The 20,699-nt window shown below is 44.7% G+C and overlaps 1 protein-coding gene across 4 annotated transcripts in view; it reads right to left on the bottom strand.

The window, feature by feature from the left end:
• Positions 1-20,699, bottom strand: part of Dst (dystonin) — a 348,777-nt gene that overhangs the window by 109,496 nt on the left and 218,582 nt on the right. For 3 of the 4 annotated variants that reach the window (XM_051204358.1, XM_051204359.1, XM_051204360.1), the window contains exons 20-25: positions 20,314-20,397; positions 19,535-19,642; positions 18,327-18,425; positions 9,741-9,869; positions 7,639-7,727; positions 6,746-6,866 (exon numbers count right to left, since the gene is read on the bottom strand). In XM_051204358.1, the coding sequence (XP_051060315.1) occupies positions 6,746-6,866; positions 7,639-7,727; positions 9,741-9,869; positions 18,327-18,425; positions 19,535-19,642; positions 20,314-20,397 (630 nt within the window). Of the gene's footprint in view, positions 1-82; positions 233-362; positions 5,706-6,736; positions 6,867-7,638; positions 7,728-9,740; positions 9,870-18,326; positions 18,426-19,534; positions 19,643-20,313; positions 20,398-20,699 lie in introns of all 4 variants that reach the window. The other variant, XM_051204361.1, reaches the window with a different exon arrangement.

Genomic DNA, 20,699 nt, shown 5'->3' with positions numbered 1-20,699 from the left:
AGAACCATGAACCCAAATAAACCTTTGGCTTAACTTGATTACCGATGGAAAGCTGACAGGCACAGTAGTAGATAACTCTTACCTCTAACTGCTTAAGCTGACTCTTCAAGGCTTCTAGACTGTTATCCTCAGATGGATGGCTGTCTAAGGGGGGTTTCATACCTCGAAGCAAAGCCAAGTATTCATGCATCTTCTCAGTGTGATGTAAACACTGTTGCAACTCATTGGAACACTAAAAACAAATTTGGGAACAGTAATTAGTAGCCTTTATGAAAAAATTTGAAAGGAAACAAAATGTATGAGGCTACCCTACATGCTTACTGCTGGGATAGTCCTGGAAAAAAATGCATATGCGGACTCACTTTTTCCATTGAGCTGTCATCAGAGGCCATTTCTTTTGATCCAGAAATACATTCTGAATGACCTGTAGGCTCACGGCATCGCTCTTCAAGATTCCCATCTCTCGCCAATGCTGCCATGTGCACAGTAGAGAGTTCTGCCTCCGTTTCTCTCTCAGTTTGTGGGTTCAGGGAACAGTGATTTCCTTCTTTGCCTTTAAGACCACTGCATGTGTATGGCTTTCCCCCCACCATCTTAGAAGCAGCACACGGTTTTTGATTCGAAGCTTGAGCCTGTTCTTTTTCAGTGGAAGACCCATCAAAAAGCAGCCTGTGAAAAGCATTTCTGAGTTGCGGTGGAAATAATTCAGACGCAATGCCTCTTCTCTCTGGATCACACTCCATTTGAGTTAACACTTTGATCAGCTCCCAAACACTTGGGGTTTCTTGGGTCTGCTGTTTTTGTTTCAGAATATCAAAAAGACCCTCAACACTGAGATGATCACCTCCACTCTCTGCCTTCAGTTCTGAGTTATTCCCGGGGGGAACGCCAGGACCAGGCATACCCGATACTTCATCCGGCAACTCAGACAGGATAACGCTTTCGATTAAGTTCTGAATTGAAGTTTTGGTGCCTGTGCAAGCTGAAGGGTCTCCCACTTCTTGGAGATTCATATGACTTTCTTCTAACATGCCTTTCAAGATGTCCTTTCTATCACCCACAAACGCCACAGGCCACTCAGGAGCATGACCCTCTCTCTCTTGGAGTCTTGCAGGTAAGGCTAGCTCTCTGTTTGGCTGTTTCTCAGAGTTTTTGCTCTCCCTGCTGCTCTCTGGCAGCGAGCAGCCCACATCTAAAGTGTTACTGGAGGTATTTTTCACTCCATTCGGATGGAGCTCGGACTGTACAAAACTGGCATTTCCTCCACCGTCCTGCACACTGTCACAGAGTGACAGTGTGGTGTCACTGTTTCCAGGAGTGAACTGAAGAATTCCCGGTTTTCCTTCTGAGATACTTTCTAGGGTACAGGTATCACTTTGCTGGATCTTAGCGCCAGTCTTCTGGGGGATGACTGGCGTTCCCTCTGCGTTACTTACTGTCCATAAATCATCCTTCTTGAGGGGAGAAACTACTGAGACACAGCTTGGGATGTTTTTATTTGGTTCTGGTGTATCCACTTTCATATGTTTATCACAGTGTTCTAAGGAAGTAAACGGACAACCCTCTTTCTCCAGGCCCTCTGTGAAGCAATCTCCTTCCACACGGCTCTTTACCTCAGAACATGCGACATCTGAAGCAAAGTAAGCACGAGTCACGTTAGAGACTGAGGTGTCAAATATTTCTGCAAGAGTCTCAAACGGAACGGGACTTTCACTCAGTTCCCTTGGCACACTCTTGGGTTCCTCTCCCAGAGTCACAGTTGCTGCTCTCGGGGCCCGTCTGTGACTAAGTTCCTCCGTGTTCGTCAGTAGAGGGGGAAACTGACTCTCAACCATGGTGAGGCTCTCTGCTGCATCAAGATAACTTTCTTCTTCTCCCGAGCCTTCCATCAAACCTTCTTCTTTACCCAAGCCCATTTCCCGAATGGATGTTTCATCTACCAGTGGATCGCTTTTGCCTTCTCTACCTGTAACCAGACCTCTTCCATTTCCTTGCCGACCCTTGTCACTTACTGTGGGTGACAACTGGCTTTCCTCAGATGGTCCTCCTATTAACTCAGTTTCAGAACAAATGATTTTATCTGAAGATGGATTGATTTTGGGTGTCACATTCTCAAGATGCCCATCTTCAGCTTTTAGAATGTTTGCAGATTCTGGCCCTTGAACCAGCTTGACTTTTGTGTTCATTACATCACTTTCTAATTCAGAAATCAAACCGGTATTGTTAGATAAAGTACTTTCAAAGCCAAAGATCTGTTCTGAGGTGTTGTTTTTAGCGTCATACAGTGACGCATCTTTAGCTGACATGTGATTAGACAGACTTAGTTCGTTTTCCTCATCGGCTTCAGTCGTAAGTTCTGGATGGTTGCTTCTTTCGGTGCCCTGACTTCTCATACCAGTTGATTCTGGCTGCAAAGCACTGGTGGGGTACGGCTTTTCTAAAGGACTGTAATGGCTCATTTTATCTAGGATAACTGTGTTACTGATACTTTGGCTTTCATCCTCACGTTCCTTTACACACTGGGCATCTTCCACTTGGTGCACGGGCTTTCCATTCTCATCTTCCTCTCCTCGTCCTCCTCCTTTGTCATCGCCATCTTCACTGCTGTAGTCCCCGCTATGAGTGTCATCGTAATCATCATCCGTGTCACTATCATCACATATAAAGTGCCCGTAACTTTCTCTGCTTTGCATGGAACCTACACGGTCAGTATCAGACTGACTTTCTTGGCTGATGTCACACTCTTCTCTTCTCCCTCTCCAACTATCATCTGAGCTCTCTTTCCTTCCTATAACTTCACCATCAGTCAATGAGTCAGAACCATTACTGTCAAGGTCACATGGGTTTCCCCTTTTGGATACAGGTTCCATTAACTGTTCGTTCATCTTGGCTGAGCCAACTGAATTTAACGGTTTCTGGTCAAGTAAATACAGTTCAGGTTTCTCCATACCTACAAGACATTCCTGAGAAGGAGGCATTGGGCTCTTCGCACTTAGGCTGTCAACCATTCCTCCTTGGGGGAACAAAGGATCGTTCTTCTCTTTTGAAACATCATACAAAATATCAACAAGGGGAGGGGTCCCATCATTTTCCTCCTGCAACACATCATAGTCCTCAGGATGCAAACAATCTTGGTCATCGCCTTGAAGAACCAGAGAATCATGGTCGTCATCCTCAAACAAGGGAGTGTCGTAAAAATAATCATCACTCTCAGAGTCTGTGTCAGTCTGATCAGCGAGCAGTGATGTCTCATAGTCACCAGCATCAATGGCTCCTTCATGAGCTAGTGTACCACAAATAGATGTGTCTGTGTTACAGGAACCATCCCCAGGGATCATGGTACGGGAATAATCTACCTCAGACCCACTTTTCTCATTCCCATCCGTTTGTTGAGTATTTTCACCCTCACCCGGAGCATCTGACAAGCACTCATCACCGTGACGTGGTATGTGAGGATTGCTACACCCAGTATCTAAACATTTCTGTTCACAGTGCTCCCCCAGGAAGCTGATGTTAATGGCTGCGATTCCCAGAAACTGGTCTTGGAATTTTTCTCTTGTACTTCGATCAGCTGACACACTTAGGTCATTGAACGACAAGGGAGAAGCTTCACATACATGTCCCATGTTCTGTGGGGTTTGTGTATCACTGAAACTTCCCTGACTGTGTCTCAACTCATCGTGACTTAGCAGGGCACTCAGCTGGGGGGAATAGTCAAAGACAGATGGGTCTTTCTGCATATTATCTTCATTCTCTCTTTCGTTGCAATCACAAAGACTACCAGTTTTTGATGTCAAAGAGTTACCTGCCGAATCATGAGTGATTTTAGAATGGTTACATTCATCTGGATGTGCCTTGGTTTCAAGCTCACTTTGATGTTTATGGTCTTTAAGAACGTCATCAGAATCATGTCTGCACATGCTCCCTTCTGCATATTCAGGCTGTATTGAATGTGATGTAGGTTTGGGGACACACACACTAGATGGACTACTGGCTTTATGAACAATTGCTGTTGTATTCGTTAGGTTTTCTGACCAACACAATTCACTACTGTTATCATTGTTTTCTGCTTTACAAAACTCTTCATGTACGGCCCACTCTCTGTTTTCAAGAGCCTCTTTATGCTCAGGCTGTCTGTAGGGACATTTATCAGAACCAGATGCTGAAGCCGAACACTCATCCTTTTCTTTACTTGAAGCACAATTAGGAAAGGTACCAGGGATGCTTAAGACAGAGAGACTTTCTTTTACAGAGGGGTCAGCTCCGAGTTCTTCACTGCAGCTTTCCAGGAGCATGCCCACAGCTTCGTCCAAGTCTCCATCGTAGAGCAAAAGCCTCTGCCCTGTGTTTGCATCCATGTAGCTGTTCACCATTAAATAAGATAGGAACAACTTTTTAGTTTGTTCTGAGCTCTGGACCGTGACTGGCTCTTCACCCTCAGAGCCACCCTCTTCTTGCCTATAATCATGAACTGTAGATGGCTGGAATTTACAAAAGGAGAGCCATCTCTTGGCATTTTTACAAGCTTCTAAATCTCCTAAGTCTGGCATCTTGTCTGGCAGCGTTATATTTTTTAAAATTGATGTTGTATTATTATCTATAATTCCCAGCTGCTTAGCAACATCCAGATCAATGACCTGAGAACTTTCTGGGATGTAGAGAGCCGCGATTTTCTGTCTCCCATTCAGAATTTTGTAGGCTAATTCGTTTGTAATCAACTCTTGCTGTAAGGAAGAGGATGTGGGAAATATTTCACCAGAGTGGGGCCAAATGAGCCCAACATAGCCCCGCTGGGCCTCCAGAACTAGGAGAGCACTGCTGGAAGTTATCAAGTCACACTGCACGGCTTCATCTACTGTCAGTCGCTTAGCAGGGTTTGAGTGCATGATCCCACCTGTCTGAAGCTGGTAGGTGAGGATGCTACTTGCTGTGTCTCTGTCAATCATCCCCTCTGCCATGGCTTCTTCGACAGTCATTTTCTGACCAGAGCTGCAATTGATCAGACCACCAGACAGAAGCTGTGCACCTAATAGCCTAAACATGGTTTCACGGTCTATGAGCCCTTCATGAGCTGCTCTTAGGACACTGATGCTCCTCCCACATTTCAATGTGATTCTGCCCCCTTCCTGTGGTCTCACGGGTAGAAGCCAAAGCCCGGTATTTTCCTGCAAAATGCTTCTTTGTACCATGTCAGTTAAGGATACCTTCTCCGAAGTGCATGGGTCAATGAGATCTTTGCAAGTATTTTGCCTCTCTAGGACTTTAGAAAACAATGCCGAGGAAATCAAATTCTGCTGGAAAGCCTTCTGTAAGGTCAGGCGTTCGCCTGTGGCTGGAACCACCAGAGAGCCAGCAGAAAGCAGCATCTCAAGAACTCGGATGGCCATGGACTCCGATACCACGCCTCGGGCCAGACAATCTAGCACGGGAATCGTGGTTGGTGATGCAGCAGAAATGATCTGCTTTACTTCGTTGAGTTCTTTCAGTTGGCGTAGAATTTGTTCATCAATGAGGCCACAGCCTTCGGCATCTTTGAGGTCATAACACTTTCTTAATTCTGGTGAAATTAAACCAGAGATCACTAGCTGTGCCTCAAACAACCTGATTCCTGTCTCATAGTCAATAAGGCCTCTTAAAACTGCCTGGAAGATGGAAAGGACCTCTCCAGTTGTCTGATTGATGGTGCCTGCAATCACTTTATCCAGCTGAAAGGAAAATGTAGAAAAGCTGGATCAGTCGGGTATCCAAGGCAGTTTCTTACAACTTAGGTGGATTTGTTTTATAATAATATACTTAATCATAAAAAAAAAAAAGACCTCTACTTACCAAGGCAGCTTGTGAATGTTAGGCAGCTCAAATGCACAAGTGATCTATGTCAGTGATCTATTCAACAGCACAGGATGTGATAAAGCTTTGAAAACAACATGCATCTGTGAATTGAAAACTTAACATCTTTGTGTACTAACAAGGTTAGTGAGGACACAGGAGTAGGTGTGGATAGAGAGAAAGGAAAACACGTATCTAGAAGGCAAACCATGCTTTATGCATCTGGGTGAGATTAGAGTCTAGTGACACCAGAGAGCATCAAACTCCATGCTACTGATGTTTACAGCATACAGATTTTTCTGAGGATAGTTAAAAAAAACCAAAAAACCTAAGGAGCCAGAAAACTTGTTACATACCCCCCAAACATGACAAATTTTGTGAAAGTATTCCTAGGAGTCATGAAGTTAAAAATAAGAAACACCTATTAAATATTGAACACTGAGATGGGCACATTACTATGCGCCAGACAATTTTTCCGTGGTTTCTGTTAATTTTTTTTTTAAGAAGATGTGAGAATATTCTCACTTTAAGATGTAGCCTCCCATCACTCAAATAATTTCAATGGCTATGTCTGACAATCAAAAAACTCCATAGCATATCAGCTGTAGAGATGACCCACAGGCTCTTTTCTAACATATGAAGTACCAAAGACAACAGTAAAAGAATGGCTTTGAAAAAGAAGAGTTAGAAGATGAACGAGTCCTTTTTGACCATGCAAGGCAGAGATTAAGAAGGCATAGATTGATGACCAGCACACGGAAGATTGTACTTTATCAAGAGAAGAAGCCTCCAAACGCTCAAATTCTCTCCGTGTTTTTTCCACGTACAAACCATGAGGTATGTTACCATATTGTCAGTCATGCACAGACTAGACTCTTGAACGGCCCTCACATCTAGCGAGTAACATTACCTTCTCTACCTTCGTATCTCCAGAGGGTTGCGATTCTTGCTGTTTCAGAGATTCACTGAATAATAAATTATAACCTTCTTGAAGAGCTTTCAGTTGTTTCTCCAATTCACTTCTTTCTTCATCTGTCAGTCTACAACAGGTATAAAGTATCAAGAGGTAATGTTAGCATTCTTGTCAAAGTGTATAACTTGCCTGAAATGCCACTGCTATTTCTCAGGTCTTACAATGATAATATATTAAAGTAAGGGGCCTATATAAAATATCCAAGATTCTTTCCCTTTGTCTAAGAAAGAGACTAAAGAGTTAAATAGTCAGTACCTCTTCAAGATCTACACAAAGAACAACAACAACAACAACAACAACAAAAACCATTAGAGCTACTGCAAGTTGATCAGAGAAAGATTCTTCAAAGAATAACATGAAATCATTTCAGGGTAACTGTGAAGAGGCCATTCCAAAAGGACATAAGATAAGGGGAAAAGGCCTTCCTTGTTTCAATCACTGTTTGAAATATATGAAGTAACATGCAAAGAATAAGACTATAAAACACATAGAGACACAAACCTCTATACCCACGCAGGCATGCAAAGAACACATTTATGAAAGTCCCCCAAAAGTACTATATAGAATTAAAACCTGACCTAGAGCCTGTATGGCCACTCACTGGCTCCTCATCGTAAACCTGTATGAACCAGTTTTACGTATCAGTAGCAGATGAGGATCGGTACACTGTAGAATGGTGAAGACTAGAAGTGATAGATTGCTAAGTTCATGTTCTATTAAGTGTGGTTGGTTTATGTCCCATTGTTAAGATGTCAGTTAAGATGCACTGTCTCTCGTCTGCTGGATGTGTCAGAAGGTGACCCTACACTGAACCAAAGGGCCAATGAAAGCCAACATACTTGTCTCCATGTTTAGCTAAGAAAAGCTGTGTGGCTTGAAGAGCTTCGGAGAACTGCTCCTTTTTGATTGATATTTCTTTACTGGAAATCTGTAAAGGTAAAGAAGGCACATTCAAATTCTGCCCTACAAAATGAGTATTAAATAATAATTTTAAAATATAATGTTTTAATCAAGGCAAAAGTGACAGGTATATTTTCTGGGTGACACACATTGGCTGTGAGCAGTATGAAGGCCTGCCTAAGAGGTCAAGGTCAGCTCTCCCCAGTAGATACAAGAGAAGTGCAGAGCCCCCCAGTCAATGCTACCACCTTAACGCAACACCACACAAGTCTTGCATTTGACCTGGCCCAGCCATGAATGTACCAAAGGCCAGAGACTCAGTGCTGACTCACTAACATCCCTGTGTGCCTTTGTTCTCAAAAGGACACTGTGACTGTGGGACACTACTTCCAAGGAGGATCTTCCTTCCAGAGGCTCCTTCATAATGGTGAAAGAGCACTCAGTGGGCCTGTAGATCAAGAGGTAACAGCTCAGGCTAGCACCCTCCATCCTAGGTCCTCTTTGGCAATGGAAGAAGGAAAACCCTTCTGAGGGAAAAGGGGTTTTCCCAAGACTCTTCTCTAACCCCCTTTCTTTTGATCGAGGCTTCCACTGATGCCAAGTATACTATTTAGTCAATTTGCACTTAGCTTTGCATGGCTGTAGGTAATCATGAAGGTAAATGGACTCACTGGTGTGTATTAAACCACTTTTTCCTTTAGAAGAGAACAAACAAGTGCTCTGGCAGAACTCCAGCTGAAGCCGTGATCTTATTTAAAAGTGTCTGTGAACACCACACCTAAATCTCACCAGTGTTTCAGAGAACTTGTAACTATAATGTGAAGATACCAGGTGTTTATAAATTGATGTTTCCACAGGAACACATTTTCTCAACACATCTTTGCTAAGGCTTATGGGCCTGTTTTAATGTGTTCCTATTTGATCATGAGGAAAAGCTTGGGGATATTTTAAATCCAACATCTGAGGCAAATCATCTTGGAGGGTTTTGGTTTGAAGCACGGGAAATTAAGTTCTTTCTGAATCCTCAGCTCTTCCATTTAAATGATACACAGCACGAAAGACTATGAGCTAACTGGCTCCACTTTCAAAGAATAATATCTTAAGAGAAACCCCAAATCAGATCTATCTAGCCTTACATCAACAGCAAGATTAGACAATAGTTGATGTCTTCCCCAACCACACCCTCTCAACATCGACTGAGTACGAGGACTAAGGCAGAGCTAGAAGAGACACTAAACCCTGAGACTGAGTGAAAGCTCTAGAAACGACCAATGTCAGGCAAGGGTAGGAACTAGCCTGCTGTAGGAAAAGTATTCCTTATGTAAAAGCTTCTATTGGTGTCAATGTCCAGGCATGATGACACAATCCTGAAATCCTAGCACTTGAGAAACTGGGGCCAAAGATTAGGAGTTCAAGGCCAGTCCTTGCTGCATAGCAGAGGCGAGACCAGCCTTGACCTTGTCTCCCCAAAATAAGACCGACCCAACAGAAATATACAAACTAGCAGGAATTCCCACCACCAATAACAGCATTAATAGGATTTATTCATTAATACCAATGCCCTGAACACTGTGGGGCAAAAACACCTCCATGATGTAGTCTCCCAGCTAATCCTAAGCAACTATTTCCTTGTGAGAAAGATCTAGAAAGGAACTACTAAACATCCACCGATGTTCACATCTTAGATGGTATTCTCCATGTCTTTCTGATGTGGGTGGCATGGAGGACTGATGACTTCATGGGTCAACAGTCCCAGTCATTCTAATCAGGGAGTGGCTCTACGTGTGGCAAGGTCCTATAACCTATTGGCTTGTTGACAGCGCGGCCAATGCAAATGGTTCTGGCTTTGGAATAGGACACCCTCTGCCATCACATTCTAACTATGATTCGTTGGGCAAACTGCCTAACCGCCCAAGCTCTTGTATCTTCATTGCCAGGAGTAACCCTGGGGGAAACGGACATGAAGACTTCTAGATTGTGCGTTGTAGGCTGCATAATTCAGTGAGTGCTACCCAGGCAGGATTAGGGCCTCTGTGAATACCTGTTGGTTAGAGAAGAGAGGTTTCCCAGCTCTCTCCCCATCTCTCATTGTCTTGCTGATATTGGATACCCATTTCTGCAGTTCTCTGGCCTTTTCAACATGTTGTTTCTTCTCTTCTTCCAAAGACTTCTGACAGGTGGTTAAAAAAAGAAGAAGAAACATTCTAGTAAATGACTCATGAGCGCGCTTCTCAACTAACTAATCCTCTCTGCTGAAAATAAGAACGCAGAGATGTTTTCCCATCACACGCATGGATTACGGAGATATTTTATTCACTCCCTTAACCTTGTTCACCACGTCACACAGCAGATGTCTACGTTAGCGGGGAAAGCTTTGACAATCTGTCTTTATTCACTGCTCTGACCACCCAGCTGCTCTGTGAGTATGGCAAAGAAGCAAACACAACTTTATTCATGAGACTGGGAGGTTTGGGAATTGCTGCCTTTACATTAGCATTACAGTCGCGAATGGCTTGACAGACAACAGGACGCAAAAGGAGAGACACACAGATGACCCCCCCCCCTCCTCCAATACACAATGGATTTGTTAGATTTTAATTCCGAGGACTCAACGAAAAGAAGAGATTACAATAGACACTTTAATATGTAAAGAACATCACAGCCTGTAGGAAGCGGTCTTCAGCCTCATGGGTCTGGATGCACCTGCATTTCTCTTCGATCTTGTAGTGTGCTGGAGGTGGTCTTTCAGGGTGCATGTTGTACCACACCATAAACATGCCGTTATCTACTCAGTGAAAGGGCGCGGAAGGGTGACTGAAGAAATGAGTCTGTGAATGCGTTGATGGTCACCATGCCTCACCCCGCTTTCTAGGTGAAACCCATTTATTTTAGTGAGATAAGATGACTTAAGGATGTAGTGTTTTGGGAGCAGCCAATCTTGTGTTATTTTCAACTTAAAAATGACCATGTTTTCGGAGCAGGGAGCTATTTCTAGCCTACGAGAAATTATCAGTGCTTCGAGTCAGTGGCACAGTTCCTAGACCATCTACTCTGAACAGATGGCAGGAAGCGGCCAACACTGCCCCTGCATGGGTTACTTAAAGGCCCTACTGGGAAGAATAGTAGAGGCTGGAAATGCCTGTCATCAAGGGCTCAGAAACTTCTAACAGCTTAAGTCCTGTGTGGAAATCAAAATCAGCTTTCTCTAAGGCTTCCTTATATGTCAACTTCCTTTTAGTCTGGGGGCATATTATATTCCTGACGTGTGACTTCTGATCTTTGAGTCTGGTAGCAATGAGGACATCGATGATACCCACCTGAAGAGCCTCTTCTATTGACAGCCTCGAGTGAACCCGTGGCTCTATCAGGCCTCCTGTCAGATACTGGAATTCCAGACAGCGGATGCCCATCTCTTTACTTATGATATTTGCATTCACGGCTTCTATCACTGACATGGTCTTATTAGTGACTGGGTGGCCAACGCCCGTGATCACTAACTCACACTGGCGCAGCTGCTGGGCAAAACCCTCATCAACTAGGCCTCTATGCAAAGCCTCGGCCACTCTGTACCTTTTGCCGGTTAGCGGATCAATTATCCCCCCTGTGCTGACTTGGGCTTCAAGGCATCTGAGGGCCGTAATCCTATCAACCAAATTTCTCCGGGAGGCTTTCAGTAAGGAGATGCGTTCCCCACTAGCAGTCAGCCAGTAGCCTGCAATGGGACTATGTAGATCCTTCTTAGGTATGACCTTGCTCAGCAAACAGTCGGCCAGTTCTGTTAGTGTGCTAAGGCCTTCCTGATGCTTTTGAATCAAGGCTTTGTCTAGCGATCCCTTCTCTACGGCCTCACTAATATTGAACTGCAGACCAGTTTTACTGTCAGTCAGCACGTGAGAAGGATGCCCGTAGGAGTCAAAAAATGTGGCTTCCTTCCACTGGTACTGCTGACTCGAGAGCTCAAGGTAAGTACTTTTGTCAATCAGGTTTCTCTGGAAAGCCTCATAGGCAGTCAGCTCCGCTCCTGTTTTCGTATCTACCACGGAAATTTTATGAGTTTTCTCTACGTTGAGACTGGATACGTCCCTTTCCCCAAATGGCAAGAGAAAGCACTGGCAATCTACGTCAAACACACACATCTGTAGCAACTCTGCATAATACAGAGCCTGCTTGTTGTTGGGGTTAGGAAAGACTCTTGTGTTGCTGGACGGCTCGTGCAAAAACTGTAAGATGGCATTGTTCAGTAAGCCCTGCTGCACAGCAGATTCTGGAGGGACACGGATGCCTCTCACGGGGTCAATGACGCCCCCACTGGCAATCTGCGCTTCCAAGATATGTTTACCTTTCTTCCTATCAAGCATTCTATTTTCCATTGCCTGGAACACCGACAGCATCTTAGAAGAATGTGAATATCCCAAAACTGCCTTCTCTGCCTCCAGGAGCCTATTCCTGAATTCAGGGTCAACGATGCCTTGCAGAACTGCATCTTCAACGCTGTATGTCTGACCAGAAACGGGATCGATTATAAAACCTGTTGCTGCCTGAGCCTCTAAAAATGCTAGAGCCATCATTTTATCTATTATGATTTTCTGGGCTGCAGAAGCAAATGACATTTTTTCTTTGGAAGACTCTATATAAAGTCCTGCAATTGAGGTGGCTTTGGTCAAAAACTTGCTAAGACTTTTCTGAACTTCTTCAACAGTCTTCAGACCGCGTCGCAGCTGCTCAACTGTTCTCAGGTCCAGAAGCTTTGCTTCAACCAGCTGCCTACCCGTCACAGTGTGCCTGAGCCCTTGGAACTGAAACTCATCCTCCCTAACAGAACATGCTTGGTTAAGGTCAAAGCTCCGCGAAGTCTCTGGCTCTACACTTTTCTTAGGGAAATCTCCCTTGAATCCACCAGATGCTCTGGATGCTTCCAGCATCCATCCACCAGCATTGGAACCCAGCTTCTTCTCTTGTGTTAAGGTTGTGACTTCTGTATGCATACCACACTGTTTGTTCTTAGCTATCTGCAACAGGAATGTTTAAGATGTTAAAAGTTGCCTAAAGAACACGATGACACTTTACCAAATATTCTCCACCCAAACCCAATCTCTTGACTTATAAATAAGTGAAGAATGGCAAAACAAGGAGAGGGGATAATAATATTTTGAGACTCTTTTGGCAATTAGACACTTTAAAGTAGTATGTGGAAAAAAAAGATTGAAATGAAACCTGGACGCAGAATATGCTAGAAGATGAAGATAATATTTGGTTCTTCTAGCTTTTCCCCCTTCTTGTGGTGCTGGGACTCTGACCCAGGGCTTTTGCACATGCTAGGGAAGTCGTCTACCACTGAACTGCATACACAGCCATTTTCTAGATTTTTTTTTTTTAAAATAAAACCACATTAATTTCCCATAGATATATCAATTTACCCACTACATTTATGTAGAATCTCAAGCATTCATAAATCAGTGGTGAATTATAGCAAAAATGCAGCCTAACTGATGGAGAATTATAGCATTATTTTCTTCTCAGGACTATACGCAGCTTAGGATACAAAGCTGTTAAAAAACGTAGTCCTGGAGGGAAGAAGAAATAAAAGAATAAGCCTGGCCTGGTCTAGCTGATAAGGTCTCACTCAGAACAATGTGTACCTCTAAGGGTGTCAAAAGCTTCACCAATTCCATTTCAAGTTTGTCATCTTGATACCTAACAGGCGGTCTGGAAGTACGCAAGGCTTGGTCTCTCATCTTCTCTAGTTCAGACATTCTCGAAATCGGGTTTTTCTCATCAAAAGTTATCTGTAATTCAGTACTCGTCTGGGAAAAATACTCGGAGTAGCATGGTTGGCTGCTCTCCGAGTCCAGCAGAGGCGCCGGCTGTCGGAACTGAACCTCCTTTGGAATTTGTTCAGCCAGTCTATGCTGCCGTTTCTCTTCTACCCGTTGTGCTTCCTGAGTCCATCTTGACAGCGGACACCTGCCCTTGAGGTTAAGGTGTCCAGAGTTCCCAGAGGAAGTGTCTGTGGGGTGGTGGCGCTCTCCCCCTGCCATGTCAAGACCCGACGCAGAGGTACGATCTCTGGCTGTGCTTCTGTCTTGGATTTCACACTGCAGCAAAGCTAGCTGATGCTCATGCTCCTTCATCTGCTGGTCCATTCTCTGCTTGAGGCTCTCGACCTCACGCCTCTGGGCCATCAGCTCCTCCTCAAGCTTCCGGCATCTCTGATAATGATTTGCTTCTATATGCTGGCCCTGCCGCATCTTCTCGCGGTAGCACTGAAGCTGCCGCTCCAGTTCGCGGATGTTTGTCTCCCACTGCTTTGCGTTCTCCTGCGCTCGGCAGTTCTCCCTCTGAAGGGACACAAAGTCGTGCTTAATGCCAGAGATATCATTTTCGGTGATGACCTTGGACTCCATCAGCCTTTCCATCTTTTTCCGAAACTCGTCCGCTGAGCGCTTGAATTTATCCGACTCCTCCTGCAGCAGGGCCATCTTCCTGCGGGTCATCTGCTCTTCGATGGTCTTCAAGTGCAGCTCGTCCTGAACCCTTTTCAGCCTGTCATTCAGCTCTTGCACCTGAGCCCGCTGCAGCTGACCCTTCTGCTCCTCCCGTCGCTTCTCCTCCTTGGAAGCGCTCAGCTCCGCGCTCAGACTCCTCACCTCCTTCTCCGTGTTCTGGATGATGACGCTCTGCTGGTCACACTTTTGCTTAAACTCACTCACCAAGTTTTGACTCTGGGCTAGGTCATCCTCTAGGCTTTTGATTTTTCGGTGGAAATCCTGCTCTGTCTTGGTCTGTTTGTGCAAGTGTTCGTTGGTGTTGCGCAACTGGTCCTTAAAACCGTCTGCCTGAATTTGCAGCACTTCGCATCGTTGCTGGATAGCTTGTTTCTCTCGAACTACGTTCTTGGACTCGGTCTGAATCCTCTGCATCATTAACTTGGTCTCGTTGTTCTGCCTGGTGAGCTCGTCCACCCTTTGTTTGAGCCTTTCTGCACACTCGTTGCTTTTCTCCAGCTCTTCGTTCAGCTTTCGGATCTTATCATTGTTTTCTTTCTCAGCTTTGATATTCTCAAGCAATTGTGCGTGGCTCTTCTCAAACTCCTGTTTTAGGTGATCCGATTTTCTCTGGCAGAGCTGTCTCCTTTCGTCCGAGAGCTCCTTCTCATCCCGCGAAGCATGGGCTTGGGAATTTAAGCGCTGGATGTCCCTCTCTGCTAGAGCATGGGCCCTAGTGATTCTGTCCACTTCTCTCTGGAGCTTCCCTTTCTCGTGGTGCAGAGATTCTAATTCTAACTGATAGCTGTGCTTTATTTTCTTGAGGTCATTAGCTTCCTGTCTGACCTCTTCAGCCTTGTCAGTGGTTTGGTTCAGCTGCCTGCCAAGGTCTCGGAGCTGCTGGGAGTAGCGTTCCTGGACCTGGTCCTTCCTCTCCAGCTCCCCCTTGAGGCACCTGAGTGTGTTGTTGGTCTCGTCCAGCTTGTCTTTCAGCTGCCGAGCCTTTTCCTCCGAGGAAGCCTTTTCAAGCTGCAAGGCACTGAGCTCGTACTTCAGCTCCCTCATCTCTTTCTCGGCCTTTCTGTTGGCCACAGTCAGCTCATCCACCTGCTGCTTCAGCTTCTCCTCTTTCTGTCTGCCGAGCTCCTCCTGGGGACCCTCCACGGGCCTGCACGACGTAGCCTGTGTGACGCTACAAGCCGGCAGCCCGTTTTCCCTACACGAATACTGAATCTCGGTTATTTTCCTCCTCGCTTCCAATTCGATCTCTTGCTTTTCCTTCAGCTGCTTCTCGGCCACCTGTTTCTGGAAGACCAGGTCCCTCTCCATCTGCTTCACCAGCTTCAAGAGTTCCTCCTCGTGGTCTCGCTTGCGGCGGAGTTCTTCCACCAAGGCCTGTTTCTGCTGCTCCAGATCACTGAGGCTTGAGTCCTTCCTCCTAAGATGATCCTCCAGGGTCCTCCTGGTGAGGGTGTGCTCCTCCAGCTGGCTCCGGAAGCTGCTGAGGTTCCCCTCCACCGCGGCTCTCCTGGCCTCCGCCTCGGCCGTGAGCCGCCTCACTCGCTCCAGCTCGCGCTCTGCAGCCTCCTTCTCTCTCACGATGCTCTCCAGTTCCTGGCGATACTGCTTGGCCTCGCTCTCTGCCCTTAGCTTCTGCAGAACGATGTCTTCCACGTTCCTCTGTTGCTTTCTCAGTTCATTTTCCGCAGCCTCCTTAACCCTCGGGAGCTCTTCCTCTGCCCGGGATTTCTGTTTCTTCAGCTCAGCCACCATGGTTTCCAACTCACCGATCTTTCCCGTAAGTTTGCTATTTTCCACCATGGTTGCTTTCTGACGCTGTAGCAGATCTGAGTATGCCCCGTGCTCAGAATTCTCCTTAGACCTTTTCATCTACGAGAAACATTGCAAGTGTCAAAGCCGTTCTACCCGAACAGAGTCGGCAGCCTCTGAAGCAGTGCTCATGTACTCACGAGACCAAGGGGACTGGAGGGGAGAACAAGCACCGGCCACCAGCACCATCACCAGCACCAGAACCGGCCACCAGCACCAGTTTCTTCAGAGCAGAAACGACAGAAAGTTGGCAGGGAGCAGACAGATGACCTGCAGGACGTTTCCCAAAGAATCCCCTTTGTCCTCGGGAGTAATTTCATATGGAAAATTAGCTGGCTTGCAGTTCTGAAGTAAGAAAGGACTCTACCAAACATGGAGCAGAACCCCAAACTTTTATAGATGCAAAATTAAGCTTTGCTCACGACGATACCCACTCAGTTCTCTCAACTTACTCATGCCACCTTAGAACAAAACCGCCACGCAGGAACAAAGGGCACAGATTTAGTTTGCACTAAGGAGACCAGCGGAAGGTAAACATGGTACTCACCCCATGTTTATGAGTAAAGACATGGAATTTCAGAACAGAGAGCCAGATTCAGAAACGATCCTTTCAACATGGGAAAGGAGGGTTACATAAGTCTTGGCATTTCCAAGCCACTGTTTATGACGGCAAATGTGACAATCGTGATGACGAGAATTGCTAATGTAAAGGCAGCTCCAGTCCCTGGCTTTCACGGAGATGATATTCAAGCACCCACAGATTTCGTTGTTGTGTTGTTGTCATTGGCATGCCTCATCTGAAACCCATTTTGTCAAGTACCTTTAGGTACCCCACGGACACAAAGATATTTGTGAAATGTTTTAAAGATACACCTAGGGATTCATGTCCGCTTTATCAAATAAAAATAAGAAACCCTTTTCAGCAGCTGGGAGGACTGGGGAACTAAATATTAACTGAAACTTCACGCGCTTGAACTATCATTCAATTCACTATCGAAGTCTTTGAAAATCTCTGTTTCTGCCAGCTTCTATCTTAGTACAGGAATTGAGCAGTGAGGCCCAACATATGTGCAACTAAATATCTACTGTGAGAACAGAAAAGGACTTAAATGATTTTATATTTAACAACTGCAGGTAAGATTTGAAAGACATGTTTAAAATGGAATACCGTATCTCAAACTATAGTGAAAATGAAATTCCTCCGCACATAAGAAGCGCATTATATTTACTAAACAGGAACTCTGGGCCCTTTCTTTGTAGGCATAAAGGAAGCCTTAAGAACCTACATGAGTGGGTTAGTGCGGAAAACTGTTGACTCTGAACAGACCAAAACAGTTTATAAAAGAGTTGTGCCTGCAGAAGCTGAGACAGCAAAGCAACCGCCATTTCACAGGCTCTGGAGACCGTTTGTTCCGTCAGTGCACAAACAGCACCGTATCAGGTAGCGACACCTGAAGAACTTCAACAGCCCAATTACGATGGCCAGGTCCCAGATTTTCCATTTACACATTTTAGCATGCTTTCAACTATTTTTGTCTGTTCTAGGATGAGGGGGGAAAAAAGGTCATCAGAAGAATAGAGCATGAACGAATCCTTTCACGAAAAGAATCAACAAGCTTTCATGTGATGTATTTTTATGAGTGATTTCTCATTCTTCCTATTTTCAACACAGTTTTAAGTTCCGGATGAAAGCTGAAGAGGTCCTTCAAATCAGAACCATACTTACTCTTCTGATCACCTATAATTTTATGGCAAAAACACACAAAGTATAAAGCTCTATCAATTCTTAAAAAGCCCACTCTTTTGAATAAGTTGCTAAGTTTATCTTTTAAATTTAATTATTTATAATAATTTTAATTCCTTAAAGATGCATATTAATTCAAGATGCGTTCCCAGAGTGCATCTCTACAGCCTCTGTATGAGCAGCAACTGCACTTGAAGGAAATAATTACCCTGCAGTAAGGAAGACAAACAAAATTCTGACCAGACCCCCCAAATCTTCTAGCTGAAACAGAACCATTTATGACACTAACTCTATCATGTTAGGGTTCTGAAGTAACTGCCTTTGCGGTCTCAGAAATTAAACCCAGAACTAAAGCACACTTAAGCAAATACCCTAGTCCACTCAAAGTGAAAATTTAAAAATGCTTTGTCCAAGGCTTTCCCTCTTTCCCTGTGTAAGCTTCTAATTAACTACTTGTACATTAGCTTTCAGTCATATTGCCATGAAGCCTATTTTTGCCTCCCCAAAACATTACAGTTACGGCTCAGATCTTGTTCTTGTTCCTTGGGTGTTCATTGTTAAAGGTTACCTCCTCCTCTTCCAGCCTTTTCAGTGAATCACCAGCAAATTTAATATACTGTGTCATAAGAGTGACCAGGGCAGTGTATCGAGTCCGTAGGTCCATGAACTGCGAGGGAGAAATGATACGAAGGTTAGTGAGCTCTAAATGATGCCCGCACTACCAACTGGGCTTCGGAGAACAAAGAACACAGGAGTAATGAGCTCTGTGCACCACGCTAAGCCATGGCTTCTTTCTACATTTAATCGCGAAGTACATTTAATTTTTCTGGGCCGTGGTGGCACACACCTTTAATTCCAGCACTTGGGAGGCAGAGACAGGTGGATCTCCATGAGTTTGAAGAGTGAGTTGCAGGACAGCCAGCACTACACAGAGAAACCCTTTCTCAACCCTCAGCCCCCCCCCAAAAAAATATTTAAACAAAAAACTCTTTATTTTAAAAGGGATTTTGTTGTTGTTTTGTTTGTTTGTTTGTTTGGTGTTTGGTTTTTCAAGATAGGATTTCTCTGTGTAGCCCTGGTTGTCCTGGAACTTGCTCTGTAGACCAGGCTGGCCTCAAACTCATGGAGATCTGTCTGCCTCTGCCTCTCAAGTGCTGGGGTTAGAGGCGTGCACACCCCCTCCCCCCTGTAAAAGGGATTTTAAGGAGACTTAATAAAATGTGGTGTTACGGCATTTTCTGTTGCGGAATCCTTGTTTGGACTGTGTCACTGTGATTGGTTTAATAGAGAGGAAGGCAGGAGAAGATAGGCGGGACTCCAGGCAGAGAGAGGAACTCAGGTTACATCTAGGCGCACAAGAGATGCCAGGGAGATACTGAAGATTTGACGGGGAGGAGAGGCAACTGAGCCACATGGCAGAACATAGACTGATAGAAACAGGTTAATTTAAGAGTTAGTTGGAAAAGAGCCTAAGCTAAGGCCAAGCTTTCATAATTAATAAGTCTCCATATCATTATTTGGGGCTTGGCACTTCAGGAAAGTCAGACAAGAAAGTCCAACTACATCTTTTTGTCAGGATAGGTAGAAAAAAAAAGTACTAGAAGTGAATAGTGATGAATGTACAAAATTGTGATATACTAAAATTGCATTAAGTCAGTTAAAAATAACTAAAATGGCCAGTTTTATATATAAAAGGTATGTTTTACCATGATAAAAGTAAAACTTCTTAAAATGTTTCTCTTTTCTGCCTGACCTCTGCTCTTCTCTGTTTGTTACCTCTTGAATGATGAGGTCCGCGGAGCTCTGTATCCGCCGCCGTTTCACTGGAGACTTCTGCTGTGAATCGACCATAGCCCTGTAGGTCATTGTTTGCAATTCATAGTCCTGCATAAAAGAGTCAAGATGATAAAGTTCATTAAAGCAAAGCCTGAAAGCTTCGTCCATAGTGTCTGATCCCAGGGAATTTGAATGTGGTCCACTGGACTAAGTTTAAATACAGAAGTAAATAATGAAAACGAAATCTTTAAAACTGTGTTTGGTCCTAGAGGCACTTGCAAGCTGGTGACCTACGCAGAGACATGTGCAGCAGTCAGCAAAGATCCCAACTGTCTTTAGAAGACACAAAAGCATTTGCTGCAGATCACTCTTGGTACAGGCAGCCTCTACTTATTCTGCAGCAACAACAGAGCTATGGAGCTGGGAAGCTAAGGAACTGTCAATGGAAATATGAGAGCGTCTCTTAAGTACGAGTTAAAATTCTCTCAATTTTAAAGAAAAAGGGAACGCACTAAGGAACGCGTTTCAGAGCCGTTTGTCTACGGCGTGCACACATTTTCACGCATTTACGGAGATGGTGAAATAAACCGGTTGGGGCTGTCATGACTCACTTCACCAAGAGTTAGTAGGTAAGCATAAGAAGGTTTGAAAGGGGCTTACAAAAGGTTCAAATGGTCTTTTAACATGGGATGAAATGGTATGAGTTTCTTTAAAAAATATGCTACAGGAATATCTATACATAAACACTAAATTTGCCTCAAGCAAGCGACTCTTCTCACCTTGACTGTGGCTGAGTACTGCTCGGAATATTTCTGACATTCGTCCATTTTGCTGTGTTTTGCCTCTATCTCAGACACCAGCATCTGTAGAGAAAAGGGACGGGAATTCTACACCGTTCCAGCTCATGCTCGGGAACCGAGAGACCCCCACGCCACCCAGCACTGTATGTCTCAGTGCATGAACCTTGACGTATGGATAAATAAAAAAGGCCCATAAGCGATCCACCCTTGTGGGGCTTTCAAAGCAGACATGAGAACCAGGCAAGACAGACTCGGTGCCCTTCCTCATACCCACTCCAGATGAAAACAGGGTTAGACATCACCGGCTCCCAATAATGGAACAAAAACCTCAAGACACTCAATTTCCCACAGCTGTGACTGGGATT

This window comes from Phodopus roborovskii, unplaced genomic scaffold, assembly GCF_943737965.1.
Source record: "Phodopus roborovskii unplaced genomic scaffold, PHOROB, whole genome shotgun sequence".
Classification (NCBI taxonomy): domain Eukaryota; kingdom Metazoa; phylum Chordata; class Mammalia; order Rodentia; family Cricetidae; genus Phodopus; species Phodopus roborovskii.
This window is presented reverse-complemented; position numbering and strand designations above follow the sequence as displayed.